The 23,169-nt window shown below is 40.0% G+C and overlaps 1 protein-coding gene across 1 annotated transcript in view; it reads left to right on the top strand.

Annotated features, from left to right (window-relative positions):
- Positions 1-8,134, top strand: part of efna3b (ephrin-A3b) — a 92,086-nt gene extending 83,952 nt beyond the window's left edge. Inside the window, exon 6 of the mRNA XM_061675581.1 lies at positions 4,745-8,134. Within this exon, the coding sequence (XP_061531565.1) occupies positions 4,745-4,863 (119 nt within the window). The 3' untranslated portion in view covers positions 4,864-8,134. The remainder of the gene's footprint in view (positions 1-4,744) is intronic.
- Positions 8,135-23,169: the final 15,035 nt, after the last annotated feature.

Raw genomic sequence — 23,169 nt, 5'->3', positions numbered from 1 at the left:
CGAGGTGGTAGGTTTGGATGGACGTGACTTAATTGGATGCGTGGAACTGGTGAAAAATTAAGTGACTTGGAAACAGGGGGGGGAAAAACAGGACGACGAAATAGGACCTCTACTTGGGAGCCTCAGTTGGCCACCACGCAGCAGTCCCAGATGAATGGCTAAACAGGTGCCTAAGTAAAAGGACTCTGGATTAGATTTGCAGGGGTTGGAAAAGGGGTGATGTGACAAAAACTGACTAGGACGGAGAAAAAAATAGGAATCGGAGGTGGGGGGGGCGGGGGGGGGATCTGTGTCAGAGTCAGAAAAATCGAAATCTAAAAAACAATGTGAAGGTAAATTGTAGGGCATGGGGAATAACTATGAAAAGTGGAGGACAAAGGTGAAAAGGACAGAGAAGACTGAATGATAGGGCTTACTGGAGGAGGGTAGTTATGGTTGGCAGCTGAGGGCGCTGGGAGGCAGACTGATGGCGTGCAGTGACGCAGTATTCTTCCCGTTGGGTCCTGTTTTGGTCTGGTCATTCTATCACAGTTTGGTTATTTGAAGGCAAGGCAAAAACGTGGAGGACCCCAGTGCAGGGAAGCAGCGGCAAGGCAGGAGTGAAAGAGTGTGTATATATATATATATATATATATATATATATTTAATTCCCCAAAAAAGGCAAACAAGGAACATGGAAAAAGCAAACTAAACAAAGTCCCACAATAGAGAACCAAAGTAACAAAAAATTAATTTAAAATTTTTTTTTTAAAAATTTTAAACTTGAATAACACTACAAGTGAAAACAAAACATGACTGGTAACTAAGACATGGCACAGACAGAGACAATGACATACTAAAAGAAGCCAAGGAACTAAATACTAACAGATTGACGAGACAACAAGACACGAGTGGCTGGAGAGAGCTGATTGGTCGACACAAGGTAGAAGGTTGACGACAACAGGTGGACACAATAACTAAATGAGCACACGACAAACATGGAACACAGGAAAACATGGAACAAAACTAAACACAACCCAAACCAAAACACAAACCATGGCAACTACACCGTCAATGACTGACTACAAAATTAATAAGTAACATACAAAATTAATGCAACAAATTTACAGGGCTCAATAACGTAAATGCTTGATGGGCTGAATTAAAGAACTTGAGCTGGCCACATGTGGCCCGCAGGCTATACTTTGCCCACCCTTCATTTAACCTGGTCTCTTGGGCTGCTCGGAGTTCACCAGATCACAGCAGTGGGAGACAGAGTCCATGTTTAAAAGCAGGTGTCGGCCTGTCATTATATTACTCTCCTGTCTGTGTGAGCCACTGAGCAGCTGCCAGACTATAATATTGCCCTTCTTTATTTGAACACCATCAAACATGAATAACAGAATGTCTGCTCCCCTGTCTCGTTAGCCGGCTTGTACGGCGAGACAAAACCTCATGTGCAGCACTTTTTCTATGACGTCACCAAGTGCGTGTGCATGCGTGTGTGTGCGTGTTTGTGTGTGTGTGTGACAGGGAGTGTATCACTGCAGAACAATAGGAGCTCTATAATAACAGCTGACACATGGTGTGTGTGTGTGTGTCCCTCAGCCGCCCGTCTGCTTTTTTCTAAACATCACCTGTCACATCATGAAGTACACTTGACTAATATAATGAGAGCCAAGACGGGCTGTATTCTGCCTTTACAAAAATAATATACAAAAAATAAAATGTCCAATTTTGATTGACACTGTCAGAGAGGTATTTGTTGAACAATATATTTATTGTGCTTGAAGTGTGCAGTGGTGTGTGACTTACTACATAGTTTATATTTCGCTCCTGCCTACAAAAGGTAACCAAAGTATTTCCAACCATCCATCCATTTTCTGAGCCGCTTCTCCTCACTAGGGTCACGGGGTTGTTTGTTTCTATGTGCCCCGCGATTGGCTGGCGACCAGTTTAGTGTGTACCCCGCCTCCCGCCCGTAGATAGCTGGGATAGGCTCCAGCATGCCCGCGACCCTCGTGAGGAGAAGCGGTACAGAAAATGGATGGATGGATGGACATTACCCCATGCATGCAAAATGTACATTTCTGTTAATTTCACAACAAAAATGATTACAGAAAGTTTCAAGACTTTTCTTTTACCTTTGTTAATTTTTCATATTTTTAATCTTTATCATTCCAAGTGTGATAATGATAAAACTGTGTATTTTTTACCATTTTTTTCCCAGTACAATATTATCTTTCTTCAATGAGTGGTTGGAAGGGATCACAGTTATACTGCCTTATAGCAAGGTTCCTGAATGTTCAATGCAAGTTAACTCCCCCCCCCCCCCCCCCCCCCCCACAAACATATTTGCACATTTGAAGATTAATACAGGGGATAGGTACTAAATTGGCATTTTAAAAATCTAAATCTATTGTTGCTGTCTGATGAAAACCTTGTATCAGACTCCACCTTATGAGTTTAACTTTCTAATCTAACATAAGTCAGACTTTTATAAAGGGCTATTCACTTATGTAACACAACTAAAAGTCACTACATAATAAAAACCTTATCATCAAATCAATCACTCCAGTTTCAGTAAAAACTGGATTATGATTAATGGTGGGATGACATTGATGCTGCTATATATTTTTTATATTTATAAATTATACCTTTTGTAAAATAAATGTTTTTAGCTCTCACAGGGCCAAGCTATCTTCGGGCGGGAGGCAGGGTACACCTTGAACTGGTCGCCAACCAATCGCAGGGCACATATAAACAAAAAAAGCATTCGCACTCTCATATACACACCTATGGGCAATTTAGAGTCTTCAATCAACCTAGCACGCATGATTTGGGGACGTGGGAGGAAACCGGAGTGCCCAGAGAAAATCAACGCAGGCACGGGGAGGACATGCAAACTCCACACGGGCGGGGCCGGGATTTGAACCACGGTCCTAAGGAACTGTGAGGCAGATGTGCTAACCAGTCGACCACGTGCTGCCAGGGCCAAACTAAAGTGATTAAAAAAAATGATGCAATCATCAAATGTCCTTGGTTCCGTTGAAAGTTTTAGTTTTTTTTTTTTATGAACATTTGTGATGATTTGGGGCTTTTTCTTTTAATAGTTCCTCAGAGAGGTGTTTATTTTTTAATTACATGCTGGGCCGGATCAAATGGTCTTGGCAGGCCCGAGTCTGCAAAAAAAGACTGCATAACGAAGGAAAGAAAGACAGACATAGACAGGAGACACAGGGACAGAAAAGGAGAGACAGGCAGTGACACAGAGGGAGAGGAAGTTGACATGATAATGACAAAAAGCCAAATCAAAGTGACCCGAAGGTTTTGCAAAAACAAGTGTTTCAAATAAGAATTCTCCAATGGCTTTATGGCCTTTTCACACTGCACTTGGCAAAGCGTCTGACGCCCTCGACTTTCCCATTCATTGTGCGTGTGCCGAGGGGGCGTCAGCGTGTTTTGACATGACGGCGAGCGTCACGCCAATGCAGAGGGTGTCTGACGCTTAGGGTTGCGTCATCGGATAGAAAAATATTATATTCGGGAGCTTTTGACGCGGTGACGTCAAAAGCTCATCCAATGGGAGCGGGGCTGGCGGAGTGATTTCTGAGTGCTATTTTGGCTGACTTGTACTGTGAACAGAAGGGAGAAATGAGGGAAGGCATAATAATTGTGGTGTCCCAAACTCTGGGACATTAGAAAAATAATATACTGAGACGTCTGTGCCGGAGGCTTTTAAAGCTCCCTGTTCAGCCTGAAATACGCCTGGAAGCGCTCTTCCTGGAACTAGAACGTTTACGAATGAGATTAAACTCCGAGATGATGCCGCAAACATCGTACGGGATTCTCCTCAAAATAAGTTAGGGCTTTCTTTTTCCAACAATGACAAACTAACTTGTCTTCATATTTACTGTCAATAGCATTTTGCACGTGACAACAGTAAAGTGGGTCATCCATTATGTGTTGCCACACCAATGGAATATCCCGGACGTATGAAAATGACAATCCAGGGAAGGGTTTTCAAGCAAAGTATGTCACTAATAACCTAATTACTTAAGATGATCACAGCAAGAAACACCTCTTAACTACCTATTTTAACTCAGAATAAAAGGTTGGTTTTCTCCATAGCCAACGAAAGTCAAGTTTTTATGGCCTTTTTCCATCATTATGTGCATTTACACACGTTACAGTATCATAATTAATTCTCTCTAGTGTAAGCTTCTTTTTTTTTACATTTTGAATTGAAACATTTGACAAAATGACCACTTAATAAATACCGGTAAATCAAAACATGAAAACCACCTAGTCCCTGAACATACAAAAACATCAGGCCTTCCTGCTACGCCCAACAGTATACAATCAAACAACTCAGAAAATAAACTAACACTCCAAGGAAAATGTTAGCTAAAAGTACAAGAGTCCAGTATCTGATCAAAAACAGAGCAAGAAGGATAAGGTAGCCATGATCAGTCACCTCTATCTGTAATTTAAAAAAAACATTTGTTTGTGATTATTGCGTTTACTTTTTAGATGTTTATTTTCACTTTCAGAAGAGTATTATTTCAGGTGATGTCTGATGTCTGCCCAATGATAGCTGGGATAGGCTCCAGCACGCCCGCGACCCTAGTGAGGAGAAGCGGCTCAGAAAATGGATGGATGGATGGATGGATGTAATATCCTCTCAATCTTTTGCAGAGAAAAAGAAATGGAACAAATAATTTGTCTTCTAACTCGTGTTTTTTGTGCCTCTTGTCTCCCTCAGATGAATTCAACCCTTCTGTCCCCAAGCTGGAGAAGAGCGTGAGCGGAAGCAGCCCGTCGCGGGACCGCCTCCTGCTCACCATCACCATGCTACTGCTGGCCACGCTCTTCATCTCCTAGCAACGGCCGTTGCATCAGCGTCACCATGCCAACGGGCCTTCATAGGGTGGATAGTACAGCGGCGGGCGGGACAGTAAAAATGCAGTCTGTGTATTGTGTGTCGTCTGTGCGTGCGTGTGTGTGTTGATTCATGCACGCCATACAAAGCATTTATAAAAGTGGCAACGTCAGACTGAAATTATTAAATAATTGTAAAAAAAGAAAAAAAATACATCGTTAAATCCACCCACGCATTTGATTGGCTAGTTCACTTCCTGTGGGTTAATTGCCATAGATTCTCGCAACAGGACAAATTGAACTCAAGTGAACTGCATCGATTGGATTTTTCCTGGATCTCGATGGGAACATTACACCTAAGGTGGAAAGTTACAGGGCTTCTTTTTTTTTTTCATCCCCCAAGCAGAAGATAGTTCATGAACACAACGTGGGACTCATGTTTTTTTTTTGCCATCTCTACTCACAGTCAAGCAGGGGAGAAACATTCGTAAAAGCATTTAAATGTCCGAGGTTAACAAAGCACACACGTGCACAGTCGCAGAGGAGCATCCCTGCATGTGAACACTGAGCAATACCGAGGAGGAATGAAGGAGTGTGTTGCGGTTGTTGTGCTCTGCCACAATCTCATTGCCCATTTCTCTTCTGTATGTATGTGTGTATTGTCTGGATGTTTGAGCGGATACTAACATCCAGGCAACACATCCACACACTTAACATAATTCAAATGCAAAAAAAAATAAACTAATAAATACGTTTAAAAAAGCAAAATGATGGTGGGGAGATTGTGTCCAGCCATAAGCCAACCACTACCACTACTATAACAACTGCTTACCAAGGAGAGCATTACCATGGCAACTCGCAACTTATTTCACCATGGTTACCACAACCCTGCCAGCCACCCAATATGGACTCTTGCTGGGACGCACTGATGGATTCTCTCTCTCTCTCTCTCTCTCTCTCTCTCTCTCTCTCTCTCTCTCTCTCTCTCACCCCTCACAAACAAGTGGCACGTGAGGTGTTCAAGCACGTGTGTAAATGTGAAGACTGGACTGCAAATGAACATTCAAACGTTTTGAAATGTAATGCAAGTGTTTTTTTTTTGTTTGTTTGTTTGTTTTTTTATTTTTTTATTTTATTTTTTTAGTACTACGTTTCTGTGATATGTCTGTGTTAATGGTGATGGAATACAATTGAGCCATATGTCAACTTGGGCTGCATGCAGACTGGTTATCAAGCCTTGAGCTTGTTAGTGTTGCAAAAGTTTTTTGTGTGTTCTACTTGAAAATGAAGCTTGAACAAACTTCACACTTGCCACATGCGGGAATATAGTGGAACCTCTGAAGTGGAACACAATCAGTTCTTTGCCATTTTGTTTGGGATTAAAATCAATTTTCCTCATAGGAAATAATGGAAATTTAATTTAACCATCCCAGGGTCAGAAAGTGGCCATTGTAAAACTTGTATTAACTTATTCACTACAAGATGTTTTCAAAGCAGAGTTCCCCACATTGTTAGTTGTTTTAGAGCATTTTGACTGATCTTTCAAGACCCACAGAATATTTTGTTCTGTGATAATATAAGCATTGAACCTACCAAAAGAAAGAGAAGATTATATTCTTTCACCAGAAACATATTTTTTGTAGATTTTTCCATTCTTTAGTAATTAGCAGGAGAACATGGGTTGGTCCCTCTAAAAACACTGTGTTTGTGAAAAGAAACATGTCAGGCAGAACAGTGACTTTGACGCTAGTATTTTTTGCTCATGGGCTCTTTATGGTAAAATGATTGATTTACAGATATATCAAAACCCGACACAAGCAACGCTGAGTCACCACATGGCTCGAGTTGAATGTTACTGACTTTTTTACATGGCATTCTCTATTCTTTTCTCATGATCGTGACCAACACTTTCTATTACTGTACCTACCGCGACACATAACCTGTTTATATCATAATACAATATACATACTCATTTGAGTGTTAGGTGCCTCAACGCGTCCAAATTCCAAAATTTGGCCATTTCTCTCCCTTATAAACGACGTGATCAGCCAATATTTACCCCTAATTTTTATCTTCAACTGAAAAGCTGTGCTGATCTCAAATCCAAAGCAATCCAAAACAAAATATAAAAGTTTTCCTCTTTGCCATCACCTGTACCCTTCTGTGGCAGCGACACCCAAAAAAACAAAAACAAAGAAAACACAAAACATTTTTGTGGTGTTTTGTGCTAACTGAGCCAACATCTAGTCTTCAAGGCTTATTTTTATTTTCTTTTTTCTTGAATTCTGAATTGCTGAGTTTAGAGCAGGGGTGTTAAACTTGTCATCACATGCTGCTTGGTAGTTATGGTTGCCCTCAGGGGGTCAGTTATAGTGGTGAAACTTCATAAATGTATAAAAAGTATGTCCGTAACAAAAAGCCAAAACTCACACTCTCCTTGATTTTAAGTTCATGGTTCATTTCACATACAGTACAGTAAGGGAAAAACATGAAAAATAAATTGCTGTTTTGTGAAAAGAGGAACAGTTTTAATGATATTCAAAATGAATTAACAACTTCACACTTCTGTTTTTAGGAAAGTGCAACATCAACTATTTGTCTTCTTTTTAGGAAATGCAGAATGTAGACAATACAGTATGCAACAGTAACAATTTGAACAGTGTGAATTATTATGCTATAAAAATCTGAAGAGCTGCTAGTTTATGGCTACCCATGACGTCCACAAGCCAGACGCTGAGATGCACTGCTTTTGTTTACGGACTTGGCGTGTGCTTGGAGTGTGAGGCAGTTACTTGTCTTCTCCCTTACCTAATATGCTGTTTGGGAACTTTTATTACATCAATGCCTCGGCATATGGTTATTATCATTTTTATGGCTGGTTTTGAACCGAAGATAAGGAAAAATGACAAGAAGGCTTGAATTGGCCTTGAATTTTCATCTGTACTTCAGAGGTTTCACTGTATTCTCTCTCTAGCAGTTTCTTTGAAACAATACCTAATTGACAGTCTATATTGTAGAGCTAATGTGTGTGTGGGTGGGTATGTACATTGACTGTTTTTAAAAGAATGTGACCTTTGCAATCACTTTTGGATCAAAGTGCATACAGTACACACACACACATATATATATATATATATGAGCACAAGTTTTTTTCCCCTCTTTTTATTCACAAGATAGAGTGTATTGTTCTGATCATATTAGGATACAACGCATGGATTCTATATTCTCACAGCACAATGCAGTGTGTGATCCAGCCCAGGTATCTATATGGCTATGAGGGTAAAGGTGTGTGTGTGTGTGTGTGTGGGTGGGGGGGGGGGGGGGGGGGGGGGGGTAAAAATCATTGTTGCACTTAATAAGAATTAGGACACAAAAGAAGGTAAGTGGGCGTGTGAGAGTGTACGCGATGTTGTCTGACGACGCAACCGAAGCATTTACTATGTTGGAAACAACAGTTACAATCATGTTTACCTTTTGACTGGAATGACTTTAAATGTAAACCGAACAAACAAACAAACAAAGCATAACAACAGAGGTTCTAACCATGAGCGTGATAAGAAAATAATACAAATCCTACTTTTAACAAGATGTGCTTCCGCCTTTTTATTTGTCTCAACACACACACACATCAACACAATCTGGTTTTGTGTTTGAGGAGGTGACAAAAAAAGACAGCAAGTGGTAATCCACTCCAGAAAGACAGCAGGAGATGTTGCAGCAGAGCGTGTACGTGCTGTGTAGCTAATGTTGTCAGATTGAATTTTTATTTTATTTTTTATTTTTTTTTCCATATCAAAGTTGATGCTTTCCCTTGCCAGTAATGTCTCTACATGCTCCACTTACCCCACGGATGAGAGCTTCTGTCACCTGCTCGGCACGGGAGGAATTGCAGACGGAGGAGTCACTGTCGGTGTCGGAGCGCTGACGTTCGTGCAACAGGTTGTATGTACGTAGCGAACCGCGGCCTCCGCTTGCATAGAAACCATGTCTCTAGCCATCGCTGGCTATGTTCAAAAATAACAGGTGGTGCCACTAGGGGCCTGATTTGCTAAAGGTCTGCAGGTGAAAAAATGGGCTCAATCTTGATTTCTCACGCAAACATATGTGGAAACCGATCTACTAACTGCGCCCACCCAGGATCGTTTCTGCCAAATGTACCGAATTGCCCGTTTGGCAGTCAAGGTAAGCAATGTATTAGCTGTAAAGTGATGGTGCGCTTTAGACCATCAACCAAAATGCTAACATTCTGCCACTAATGTCACTACCAAGCTAGCGAGGCTAGCTGTGTGCTTGGGGCACTTGCAAAAATGACATGCTCCTCAGCATGTTGCTATTGCCCGTTTGGTTTCTGTATATTTTCTGTTCCGTTTCCAAAAATCCAAACTAGCACAGATAAATGCAGGCTCCGCGCAAAGCCTTGCAGACATCCACAATTTTGGTTCAGTCACCTTTTTGTGTGCTCCAAGGTAATGTACGCCTACATTACATGTCCTAACACTTTGAAGCGATGTCAAACAAAGGGTTTTGTGCATCTGTTTTAGTTTAATATCAATGTTTATTGACTGGAACAGTTGGTGATGAATAGTCCAAACATGATATCGTGCTTACAATTTTGGATGGTTTCCTTCTAAATTCTCATGGGAGCACACACGAGCAAGCTAGCAAGACAGAAGATTAACAGGAAGAATGACGCACCGTCGAAGGCTCTTTGCTTTAAAGGAAAATTCAGTGTCAGACTTTGAGACGTGAGTCATATCGTTTAGACCTTTGATTCAGGTAATGTGTAAAGAATTATTTTTTTTTCCATTTTTATTTATTTCTTTATTTTTTGAAGTGCCTCTGGGGGAGAGCCGGCGTAGTAATGATGACTAATGGCTGACGAGTGTTATTTGTTCGAGGAGGAAAAATGAGGCATTGAAGCTCATGATTTTGTCCGACGTGATCATGTTCATCCTTGGTGATGTGTTTTGCCTTTTCCTTTTTTTATTTTTTTTTTATTTACAGTGATTATCACTTCCTCATTCACCTCACGTGTGAAAAGTATCAAGTCAGTCTGTTTACCTTGAGAACCCTATTGATGCTATTGAGCTGATGAATTTCTAATAAGTCTCTGTATGTTCGTTTTACTACAGGAGTGGGCAACCTACAGCCTTTGGGCCATTATATGCAAATAAAACCCAGGCTCAAATTCATTTAAAACACAGATGTTAGTAATACATCAGGTTTAGGACTGGGTAGCCTTAATTTGGATTATTCACACTATATCGGAGTTGAGCGTCAACAGGTTCTTTCTGGCTGAAAAAGGAGAATAGATTGACTTTAGGTGTTGCAAAGCCACTGTGCCCTGGGATTGGTGTACACGGTGTACCCTGCGGACTATATGATGGACTGATCGCCAGTCAGTCACAGAGCACATATAGAGCCAGACAACCATTCAATCTCACATTCAGAACTGTCACCGAGTGGGAACCCATGCTGCCTGCACCAACGTGAGCATGTGACCATGACATATATAATGTGTTATTTTCTTTTTCCTACAAACTGCAGTACTACAAACGGACACATGGTGTCGCTGTTTAAGGCTCAGTCGTGCCACTCAGTTGGCTTCTTTGTAATCCTATGAGGACAAACAAATCCGTTAAAGTCACAACGGCCGTTGTGTAAATACAATCATTGGGATTAAACGGACACATTTATTTTATCGGGTTATGATATAACTGTGCGTGCGTGCGTGTGCGTGTGCGTGTGCGTGTGTGTATGAGTGCTGAGTTCATGGACAGGGGAGATAGTGTAGACGTGCACTCACGCACACACAGTGGTGTGTATACGACTACAGTATTTCTTGCAGTTTTCGGTGATAAGTCACAGAGGAAAAGCCACTTTTGTTGTGTTTTGCATTTTTGTGTTTGCATCCACATCTGGTCTGAATAAGCATCAACATTCAATATAAAAAAAACTAACATGACTGTTCAAATGTTAGATTTTTGTGATGTTAAAAAAATGACAAGATAAATCATTCCAAAGCTTTCTTTAATAATCAGTACAACTCAATTGGTATTTAAAAAAATTTTAAAAAATCTTTTCACGAGCTTAATTAATAAACTGAGATGATGTTTGCACAAGTGTGCACACCCTTATAACTATGGCTGTGTTCAGAAATAACCAGTATCACTAAAACTCTTTAAATTGGAGTCAGCACACATCTACCACCATTTAAAGTGCTCTGATTAACCCCAAATAAAGATCAGAAGTTCTAGTAGGCTTTTCCTGACACTTTTGTTTTCTAGCATAACCCTGAAGGATTTATGCTTGCACTAACTGGCATTTGGAACTGTTCATATACTCTTAAATAGAGGAAGAGTTAATTCAAAAGTTGCTTATTAAAAAAAAGTTGTAATCTTACAATTAAAAAAAATATTTCAAGGAAAAAAGTGGTATTCTTTACAACAAAGATGTATTTTGTCATGATAAAACTGTGTCTTTGTTCAATCTTATGGCAATAACGTTTCTAAGATAAAGACGTAATATTATGATATCCAAATCAAAGTTTGGGAAGGAAAGCCATATTTTAACAAGCGAATTTGAAAAGACAACTTAATTGTGAAAAAGACACCTTTATTCTCTAAAAAATATGTACTATATTCTTGAAACTATACACATTTTGTTCGCACTGGTTCCCATATGCAAGTATGCACTATTTAAAATAATACGACAATAATTATTTTGCCGACCACCAGCTACAGCTTGTGGACCGGGGTCCCAAGTTTGAGAACCACTGCCCTATAGGTCTGCACAGCCATGTTTTGCCAGACTGACTGACTTTGCAGCAGTGAGAGGAACCCTGTGTGCTCCATCTTTAATTTCATGTTCTCCACTTGGAGCCACCTTTGATCGAAACAACCCAGAACCGTCATACGCATAAGGTGTTGCATGTGTCACACCACGTGCAATGTGTTTTGGCCCTCGTGAGTTGCAGTATGTGGCATTCGGTACACGTGTGTGTGTGTGCTTGTGCCATCGCCGCTGACAAATGGATATCGACGCAGAAGGTGAACAATCGCTCATATCACGTTGCAACCTCAGAATGTACGGATTAGGTCCTGTATGGAAATCGGACTCTTTGTTTGTATGTGTTCGTTCATCATCATAATTGCCTTCAGAAGATGTTGTTTTTTTGGCCGATGTGTGTAAATTCAATACAGTGGAGTATAGTATTCCTCCACCATATCGTGGGTCATCGTTTGTGCCCCCATTATATTTCATATTTTTAAGCAACTGTTTTTAATGAGCTGTTACAGTATCCAGGCAAGTCCGAATTTAGACTTTTTTTGATACGGTGCTGCTCTGTGTGTTTAAGTAGCACCTATTTGAAGGTTTATAATTACCCAATCATCTCTACTCATTTTCATTAGCCCGTCTATGGCATTTTGCATCATACTTGTATTATACTTTCGTTAAGAAAAAAATATAGTTTAGTTAAACATTGTAGTGTTTAAATATACAATGTTTTGTTCTGTTTTGCTTTGTGTCAGTTTTGCAGTAAACCTCAACTGGGAGTGACAAAGAGCTGGAAGCAAGCACCTTTTGGCTCTTTTTTTGAAGAACTGTGCGAGTAGGACAGTAAGAACAGGTGCTAAGGAATACTTTACAATGTGTATTTGTATGTCACATGCATGAAAGTCAGCTATGTGAAACAATACACGATAGATACGGTCGTTTTGTTTCCATCCGGCTGGATTACGACGACATGGTTTAAGTGACACAATTTAGATTTTCCAGGACATACTGTACATCACACAATAGAGAGAATTGTATGTTTTGAGATCCAAATCAGGTATTGATCAAATGTGGATGAAAATATCTACCAATTTGATTGCAGTGTAAACGCTAAAGAGATGTCATGGAAAAAAAGCTAATCAATGAGATATACACAGACATAGAATGATTAACAAATGCATTAGACCACCTGTCATATAGCAACCATCTGGCATCATGACGTGCTTTGATGTGGATTCTTTCAATTCTAATGATCTTTTCAAACTGAAATTTAGATGACTAAAATGACTTTTTCTTGTTCACTAATGCAAGTGATTTACAATAAATAATTTCACAACTTAATCAAGAAATAATATTGTTTTCCTTTTTAGTGACACAGTAAGTTTGAAAATACATGGAATTATATTTTAGCTTTAAACATATCATTTAGGTTAAAGACCTTCCACATACTGGTGTATTTATGTTACAGAAATTAAAAAAATTACCAATGTAGAATTATGTGAACCCATTGGTATTTCTGAAATGTACAAAACCGTTACAATTCAACAGAATTCCTGGGATGTCTTTTGCGAATCGCTCTGTTGAGGTCATGCCAAAGCATCTCAGTAGGGTTGAGGTCAGGACTTTAACTGGGCCGCTCTTTTCTTCTTCTGCGGCCAGTCTGTTGTTGATTTGCTTATGTGTTTTGGATCATTGTCCGGTTCCAACACCCATCCTCTTTTGAGCTTCAACTGTTGGACAGGTTCTACACAATATCTTGATAAACTTGTGAATTAATTTTTCCATTGATGATAGCAAGCTGGCGGCACGGTGGATGACTCGTTAACACATCTGCCTCCCAGTTCTGAGGGTTGGGGTTCAAATCCTGTCCCCGCCTGTGTCAAATTTTCAATTAACCTGTCATGCATGTTTTTGGGAACTGTGAGACAGACGTGCTAACCAATCAGACACTGTGCCCCCACTTACATGTTATTTTCAATAAAAATATGAAAACATATTTTGTGTGGTATTACTTTAAGCAGACACTGTTTATTCTTGTGATTTAGATAAAGATCAGACCACATCTTAGAAGCAATTTATGCAGAAATATAAGAATTTCCAAAGGGTTCATATACTTTTTCCTCCCACTGTATGTTGGGTGCTGGTCTTCAGCACTTTGTGTTTAGGAAGTGGCAGAATATCTATATGAAGTGTTTTAACTTAAAAACTGCGTTTCTGTGTTCTTTGTTCAGAATGGAATAATCATGTGCTTTGTTGCTAGTTACTTCTGCATAGGCAAAACACAAGTCAGATGTACAGGGGTCAAACACATCACATGTAGGAATGGTTGAAGAGACCCATGTAACAGGTCGACGGGTTATAGGGTGCAAATATATCACGACCTAGGTGTTTCTTAACATTGCAAGAGTATTTTGCATTTCTCTGACTAATGCATGAATCTCCTTTGCCAAACCGAGGTAGTGGCAGGAAGTGCCTAAAACTATGAAGTCAAACATTTTGGCGCAGCCTTGGCAGAGGTTATAAAATTTCTAATAACCTTGTGCGTGATTGTTTCCTTTTATGAATCTCTTTAAATATAATTGGGAAATCATGAGGCAAGGTTGAATGTGCACTAAAAAGAACTCCACTAGAATCTGCTTGTTTTTTGTTTTGTTTTGTTTTGTTTTGTTTTTTCATGGCTGCCCGCATTGATTCACCAGTTTTGTTGTTAACATAGCCGAACAGTCCTCAAAGTTGATGGGTGCCTGTGTGTCCTGGTTTACTTCGTGTATAACGTCCTGGCTTTGACCTACCAAATCTCACTCAGTAGCGACTCCCGCGGGGTCAAAAGAAGTTTGACCCTGTAGTTTGTAGTTTCACCATTTGACACAAAAGTTGAGGAGAAGAAATGCTGTAAAATGAACAGGATGTCTGCCATTTTGGCTCGAAGCAGCCAAGAGCCATATTAATCGGATTTTGGCCATTTCAAATGGTCAACAAACTCTTCCTGGGAAGTGTTTGAGTTTTCACCATGGCGTGTGGGCAGAATATAACAAAAGGTTTGATGAGTTGCCATGCAAAATTAACAATGACTCCATCTGGATCAAACTTTTTAAATGTATTTATTTATTTTTGTAAAAAAGGACAAAAGACGATCGTCGGGGGGAGGGGGGGTGTTCGAATCGAAGTTTTTCACCCTTGAGAAACAGTTGTCCATGGTGGGTGGAGGTGACAGGGGGGCATGCCCACCTTGACCTGTTTGGACCCCCCCACAAGATGGATGCCCGGGTCCACCACCCTATTCTAGGCACGCCACTACTGGAGTGGACATTTTCGCATTGTAAGTAGGGCTGTCAATTGATAAATTTTTAAAATCAGATTAATCACACATTAAAATTTTTATTAATCACAGGTGCCAAATATACCACACATAGTACCACATTTTGCTTTGAGATGGTATTTTAAACATGTTGTGCTTCAATGAAAGTGGTGCACAATATGCAAATTACCTTTTTTAAAACTTTTTTTTTTTTTTTTTTTTTTTTTTTGTTTTTAATTCCTATCAGGATGACTTTTGAAGCAAATCTCTCTGCCAAGCACAACAGTCCGGTTCTCCTCACTTATCTTTGCACTGGCGTAAGCGTTGACCTGATCACTGACCTTATATCGACCTCCACCGCATTTCAAATATCCATCCGCGGTTATGGTAAAGGTGTGTACAGGCAAACTAAATTGTGTAATTAACCTGATTTAATACATGATTAATGTGACATGATAATTTTTTGGGTGATTAATCATGAGTTAATGCTTTAACTTTGACAGCCCTAATTATAAGAAAATAAGAATACAGCAACAGTAAATGATATTTACAATTAAGGAGGCTCATCAAACAGAGTCACTGAGCTGACTGTGACAAATGACCCGGTCTCTCGATAACCTCCATTTCTTTCGCTGTCTTCACTGTTTGGACATTTCCCTTTCTCGTCTTGACGGCCCCTCGCGCTTATGGATGGCTTCATTTTCACACTGTCGGTGGTCGTCTCAAATTGTTGTTTTTTTTTTTTTTTTTTTCTCCCTCCTTCCTTCCTATTGGCTGCTCCGACGCGGTCACTTGCCCCGGATTGATGCTCCACGAGTTAATCACCGAATATTTCTTTCCCCCTCGATGCAGCCTGCTTGCTCTAAATTTAGCTATAATCCTCTATTTCTGAGACAGCATCTGGATTGCACTGGCAGATGGAAGGGTTATATTTATTCTGTCTCTCACGCTGGGCCAAAGCATACTTTAATGCCGCCACGGTATTTAAATAGAATATACAAATGAGAGAGTCACTTGTAAAACTTTAGGATGAGAGCAATTAAAAGTAAAACAAGTCCCATGAAAGTGGATATATAGTATCATCGAAAACTGACTTTTTGATTGGTTGTGTGAGTGTTGGATCTCTGGAGTGCCTCCCCATCCATCAAATGTGAAATTAAACAGCCAAGGAAATGTTTTGTCATCTTCCTATTTGTGAAAATGTATCTGAGCGAGACTCTCTATTTTGATTTATTGAGTGCACTTCAGCGGGGTAGTCAATATGTGTGTGTTGGCTAATGGGCTTTAGCTAGCACACATTAGCCTGGCCATCACGTGAGCCATATGCCTAAAGAGGTTAATGATAACCAGTGATGCCAGTAACGCGTAGTCTAATTACTTTTCCAGGAAAATGTCATTCGACTACAGTTACTTCTGCAAACCAGCAAGAGTTACTTTTGAGTCATCAGTGTCTCAAGTACTAATGTGTGGCTGGTGAGTCAAACGAAATGCAGCCCAGCTATTCAAGAGACTCTAACGGTTCACGCAGACCGCACATTCCTCACAAAACAGAAGACAGCGATTGGGAGGTGCATTCTACAATGCACAGGTACGGTACAGTACCATAACAGTGCAAAGAGATGCAAGATTTCACTATCGCCACACTATTTGTTATTTTCCTTAGTAAAAAGTGTATTTGATTGTTGTTATAGGGTTAGGGTAATTATGGAAATGTTTATTTCCATAATTTCAAATTATGGAAATAAATATTTCCGTGTGTGTGTGTGTATATATATATATATATATATATATATATATATATATATATATATATATATATATATATAAGGGGCCGTCAGGAGTGAAAAATATGTCCAAAAATGTTTTCCATTTGTCACTCAAAATGCTGTTGGCAAAGTCTGTTAGTTCCAGAACTGTGTGCTGTTGTTTACTGGGGCTTTCGCACAATGCAGGCAGAGGATGGGACTGACGTATTGCCGGGTCAAAGATACAGTATATACTAGATCCTCCCGTGCCTATGTGGTGGCCATGTTGAATGTGGGACATTGATGTGGCGATGGTTATATTTGTTGTGTATAGTACATAGCCCCGCTTACGGCCATGCTACCCTGAGAACGAAGCTAGCTAAGCAGGGTCGGGCCTGGTTAATGCTTGGATGGGAAAACGCCGGGGAATACCAGGTGCTGTAAGCATGTGCACGGGAAGGGAAACCCTGACAGAAAAAACAACTGGTCCTCCAGGTTGGCGGATGATGAGAGGGCCCAATCACCTGCTCCCATAAAAAAACTACAGATTACACAAACTGCAATTGCGGCCTAATATGCCTCATGGCACTGAGAGCTCTGATAATAATTGTACATAGAGTAGGAATACTCTGAGGAGTACAAAACACATCAGTCTGGAACATCCTGTTTTTGGTGTAGTAAGAGTTTTTTTTTTTATATATATATATTTTTGGCCAAGCCATTCACCTTTGGCAATAGATTTGAAACTACGAAGCACACTAATTCCTTGTGGCTCATGAAAGCGACTCGCCTATGATGAGTACTATAGATACATATATAGTTTTAATTAATGATATTATTTGCTTAATCCTACCTTTCTTCCTTACTGCTTGCCCATCTCGCACACACCCACTCTTCCCACTCGCAAAGCTCCTCTTACTCAATCATGTGATTGGCTTATTCATGTCACGTTGGAGGCGGTACAATGCACTTGACTGCTCAGTATATTTCCAGTGTGCATACATTTATTTCCATAATGACCAGAAAGTTGGTCAAAGTAATTTGGTAGGGAACCATTTAACCCACAAATGCTATGATACACTATATAAACATAAACAGTTATTCATATTTTAACACCCCTGATTTATAAAATTGTGCCTGAGAGGAAAAACAAATGTCCATCCTTGACATACTGCATATTTTTGTTTACATGGTTTGTGCAGAGCAAGCACAGCTTTTAAGTTGAGGAGACTGGTTATCAGATAGTCTTAATGGCTAATTGATTATTCCGAGTGAAGCAGCGCTACCGTTTAAATGTCCTTTCTTAGCACCTAATCACCAGCTTATATGTCCGCAGATTTCTGGGGAAACTGCTTCCAGCGGTCTCGGGGCAGGCATTTGAGGATTGTGTGTCTTAACTCGCCGATCTAAACTGGAGGATTTGTATGTAAGAGCGCCACCAGTACTTGTGAAGGTGATGTACTGTATGATGTGCGATCTCTCTCTGTGACAGGGGAGGTGTATTATCTTTTCTCTCCCTGACATTTAGTACTCTGTAAAAACTGATAGAAATTAGTCGATCACGTCTTTTAACAAAATCTGAGGTATTGTGTTGGACCTGAATAATGGGATTCCATTGTGAGTTGTAAGCATTCTTCAGTTCATGCTGTTCAAGAAAATAATACTTCTAAATGCATTAAATGACATGAAAGCGATGGTATCTCTTTGACAACTAAGGTCATTTTAGCACAACAATGAACCGCAACTAACAAATAACTTCGAAAAGCTTCTCATAGAAATTACAATGTTGTCAAAACCATTATCATTCTCAAAGCAAAAATTAAGTGAAAACACAGTACACTAAAATGTATGCCAGGCCAGTCGTGGGCGATGTCACACAAATGTGCATGGCGCAGCAACTGTTGTCTAATCAAAAAGTGTTTTTCACTGCTTACTTCATGTTAAAGTAATGTGACTCAGCTTGTTGCTCTGTGATTCGCTGGTGACCAGTCCAGGGTCTAAGTACAATAGAAAATGGATGGATGAACAAGTTTGCAATGCTTGCAAAACACAAGTCCTTTTCACACTGACTGTCCAAGTCGGCTTCTTCCCGTGCCAGGGGGTTGAAGTCAACCTGGAAATTTCTGAACGTCTGACGTAGTATCAGAGACATAACAGAGGTGGAAGGGCAGCTGTGTGAAAGTGAATATATGAAAGAAATGGATCCTACGAGGGCTTGGTCGGTTGGTTGGTTGGGTAATGTCTTGGTTGGTTTCTCAGTTTGTTTGTTGTTTCATTAATTTATTGGTTGGGTGGTTGGTTTGTCCATTGATTGGTTGTTCTTTGTGAAAGGCACTCACCTGCAAGTATCCCAGTGTCTGAGGTACTGTCACAGACATAACAGAGATGAGACGGCAGCTGTTTGAAAGGGAATTTCAGAAATTGTTTGGGTACCCTTAATTAAACCCTCGGTGGAACTAAAGGAGATGGCTGGAGACAAGAACGTCTGAGCTGCTTAGACTACTGCCCCTGTGTTTCAGATAAATGGAAAGAAAATGGATGGATGGTATGCAAATCTGATTGGATCCTTTTCAATGGCAAGTCACGTCAAAAGATCTCTGAGTTAGAAATAACCAATAGATAACCCACACCTGACACTTGGTAGTGACATGACAGGTTTGATGGGTGTACATCTGTTAAGCTTGTCTGAGTCATTCACAACAACGTGCACATATGTTGACAACTTTAAACCACAAGGCTTCACATTGCACACTTTAACTTCAAGCTTGGCCTGATTTCTTTCCTGTGAGGCATCTTCATGCCACCATTCTCCAAGATTTCGGAGTGTCGATTACCTCTTGATGAAAGCTCCAACTAGTGCTGCAAAACACACCTACAAGTGGCTGCAAACAGTTTTGAATGTTGCTGTGTCACCTTCCCACTGCGATGACGTCTTCCTCACGTGCAGCACCAACAGCATACCCACCCTCTGACCTCTAATCACACGCTGCTTCTCATTTGAATAGTTTTCACACGACGGAACGTGTCAAATACAATTTGACAGTTTTCAGTGCATTTGCTTGCTAGATGTGGTCTGCTTACAGAGTGACGTAAAACATCACATGGATATAAATGTGCCTCCAATATTTAAATAATAGAATAATTTTACACTCAGATCTAGGATCACACATTAGATGTGGGTGCTGTTTGATGGGTCTCCGAGAACATTTTGAAACTGTCACAGTCATAGTAACACTCTGTATGTCCATTGTTTCTACATGAATCAGCACGAGTCCACTTGGCTGCTGGAGGAGTGTGATGTTCCATCATCTCATTGGTGTCTAAGGAGCAAAAAAAAAAGAAAGAAAGAAAGAAAAGGCTTAATTAATGGTGCAGTCCATGCGTAATCCATTGGTGCACATAAGTGCAACCTGATTTGAGTAGTGGATAATGGGCTTACGCGGCATATGGTGCTATGTCTACATGTTCCAGTGTCCCTTGATTTCCTCTTAAAGTGGCACTAAGCAGAAATTATTATTTTTCTAAATAAATTATGTTTGAAGAGTGCTAAAAACAGGCAAAGACATAACAATATAGTGTTGAATTGTTCAGGTGTAGCTTAAGCATCTTTTTCACCATTTGAATTTTCCTGATCTTGTGGGCGGGGCTAAAACAGCCGTGTGACATCTGTTGTCAGATGCCGTGTTCGGCTGTGACGTTATGTCACCAACAACGAGGGTAAGTTGACTTGTGTGCTTATTTTTATGATTATAGTCTACAATAACCATTTATTTTTTAAGTTGATTTTATAAGCTATCGGGGTGATAGCTCTCTATGCTTGATTCCTTTTGGCACATCCATTTGACACACCCACAGCGTCTGAGAGGTGGCTTTTATTACTCAAGTTTTGAATACTGATGTTATATACAAAGCAATTTTTTTTTCATTCATTCAGATTTAGCAGGCTTGTTCACCTTACTCTTCTTTGTGGTGTGTAGAATTTGTGTGTGACATTTTTTGGGCCAGTTTAGTGCCACTTTAATCTCTTATGCGCCTCATCTACACTACTTTTGTGTCCTGTTCACACAGTCGTCATTTCCTTTCCCAAAGTAATTTCCACTTTTATCCACACGAGTCCTTAAAACGCCTGATGAATCCCAAACAAACAGCTGAGCCGTCTGGCCACTAAGCATGCACACACACCACGCACGCACACACACACACACACACACGTACACACACACGCACACACGCGGGCTGTGGGCACATTGCAACTTGCTGAGTACTGCTTGAACAAAATCGAGGAATTAATGAGGAAAGAAATAACAGTCTGCCATGATGGGACACTGTTGTGCATGTGTTTGTGTGTGTGCGTGTCTGGTTAGAATTTGGTCTAGCGGTGATATAGTGTGGATTTTGTCGTGACATTTAATAACAACAGTGCTGTCTGATTAAGGCAGTGATGTGCAGAGCAGTTTTTTGATCAACTTTATATGGTGCCCTCAATTAATTTTATCTGGATGTAAAGTACTGGGAAATAAAGTTTCAGTGTCTGTACTGTAACGACTAATCTGATTCTGAAATTTCCTCTCCTGCCATTTGAACTTATCATTTATTGGTTAGCTGGTTGTTCGGTTGGTTTAGCGTCGCGACTTGTGGGCCCGTTGTTGTGATAGACTATACTGTACAAAACTGTTTTGAGCCAATCAAATTACGGCCATGTGTTTATGTCCCATGCATTTTCCCAGGCTGTTGTGACTGACTATCACCTGTCAATCACACTTCAGCTAACGGTATTACAACCTGTAGATAAATGACCCGAGTTAAGATGGATGAGACAAAACAACCTCCAAAATGAAAAGTTGGTGGTGAGAAGTTGGGAGAAGAAAAAAAAATGTGGCGTTCGTTCGAGTTTGGCGACTGCCACACAGGAGTCCGTTGCCAGCACAAGAACACTGTTAATGTTTAAACTGTGTATGTTACAGTGGCTTATAATATTAAATCCTCTGTCTCGTTGATGAACACTGACGATGACGCTAATGTTGGTCATTCTGGTATTTTTAGAGGTGTTACTTTGTGTGACACATTTGAGAAGCACTAACCTACATCAACCACTTCAACTCAGCCTCTTCCATTTAAAAGCAACACAATGGTGAGTACTTTATATACTGTAGTGTCCATGTACCTTGCATCTCTTCTCGGACCAGTAAAAGGGAGGAAATCTAAATAAGAGAGTGAGTGAATGAGGTGTGTACTCACACCTTATGACTTAATTCTCCTGGGTGTGTAGATGATAGTCCTTACTCTGTTCCTTTTGTCGTTAGATTTTTCGTTTTAGGCTTTTGAGATTATTAACTATTCAATGAATTATGGTCCAAAAGCACATCAAATTCATTTATTATTATTATTATTTATTTTTATCATCGGTTACATGAAATTTGTGTTGCCGGCTGGTTGGCTTTCCCCCTGTCCGCCCTTGGCGGGCAATAAACAGAAATTGACGAGCAAAAACAACATTGTGCCTTGCTTCCATTATACTGTGTGTAAGTTGTCTGCATTTGTGCGTTTTGCCTGCACGTGTACTCGTTTGTACATCCACACAGGAACATCAGAGTCACGGTCCCGACAGCATGGTGGCCTAAGCCTGTAAAATGAGTGTCTGGTCCCATGCCCCCCAGCACACAAATAACCTCTCTCATTTAGACAAGACATGCACTAAATCTCCAGTCATCTTCTTATCTCATGTAATTACAAAGCAACATTGGCTTAGTGATGCAATGGCTTCATGCATCCTTAAGCTGCCACTTCTCCAAACTGTCTAGTAGTTACCTCAAATCATTGGAAAATGATGGCTTATGCTCAGCTGTATCACTATTCGCTGCCGCATCTGGACACTTTGTACACTCAGAAATTGTTCAAGTCTAAATATAGTATGAATGGATTTTTGTTTTTTTTTGTTTTTTTTAATATACAAATGTACCCACTTCAACAAGATCACCAGATCACTGTACTAAGCTTAATATACTGTTTCATGTTCAAGCAAAAGCTAATTTCAAAAGTAATGGTAGTCAAATTTAATACATTTCCTTTAAATAACAAAAAAGTCAAAATAACAAATGGCATTTGATATGAAAAACAATTCTATCTGGCACTAAAGAAAAAAAAACACCTTTTGTTACTAGATGCCACAGGTAAACCTGTTTTCTGGGAGTAACCACAGTTGGAATGATTGACATGTAAACAGCGTAATGAAAAGTTAGATACTAGCTAGTGTGACAATAGACACTAGAGAAACTCAAGCCAACTCAGTGGCAGAATACATGCAGACTGATGTCATTAAAAATTTCTTATTTTGGAGACGTATCCAGGGAAAAGAGGACATCATGGTTGTGAAGTAATAGCAACTAATTTTGAGTCTAAATATCTTTATTACAAAAAAAAGTCATACAAAGGAGGGCAGTAAGATGGGGATGTGGTGAGAATGCCCTTTTCTTTTTTTCTTTTTTTTTT

The sequence above is a fragment of the Phycodurus eques genome, chromosome 4 (assembly GCF_024500275.1).
Source record: "Phycodurus eques isolate BA_2022a chromosome 4, UOR_Pequ_1.1, whole genome shotgun sequence".
Taxonomy (NCBI): domain Eukaryota; kingdom Metazoa; phylum Chordata; class Actinopteri; order Syngnathiformes; family Syngnathidae; genus Phycodurus; species Phycodurus eques.
This window is presented reverse-complemented; position numbering and strand designations above follow the sequence as displayed.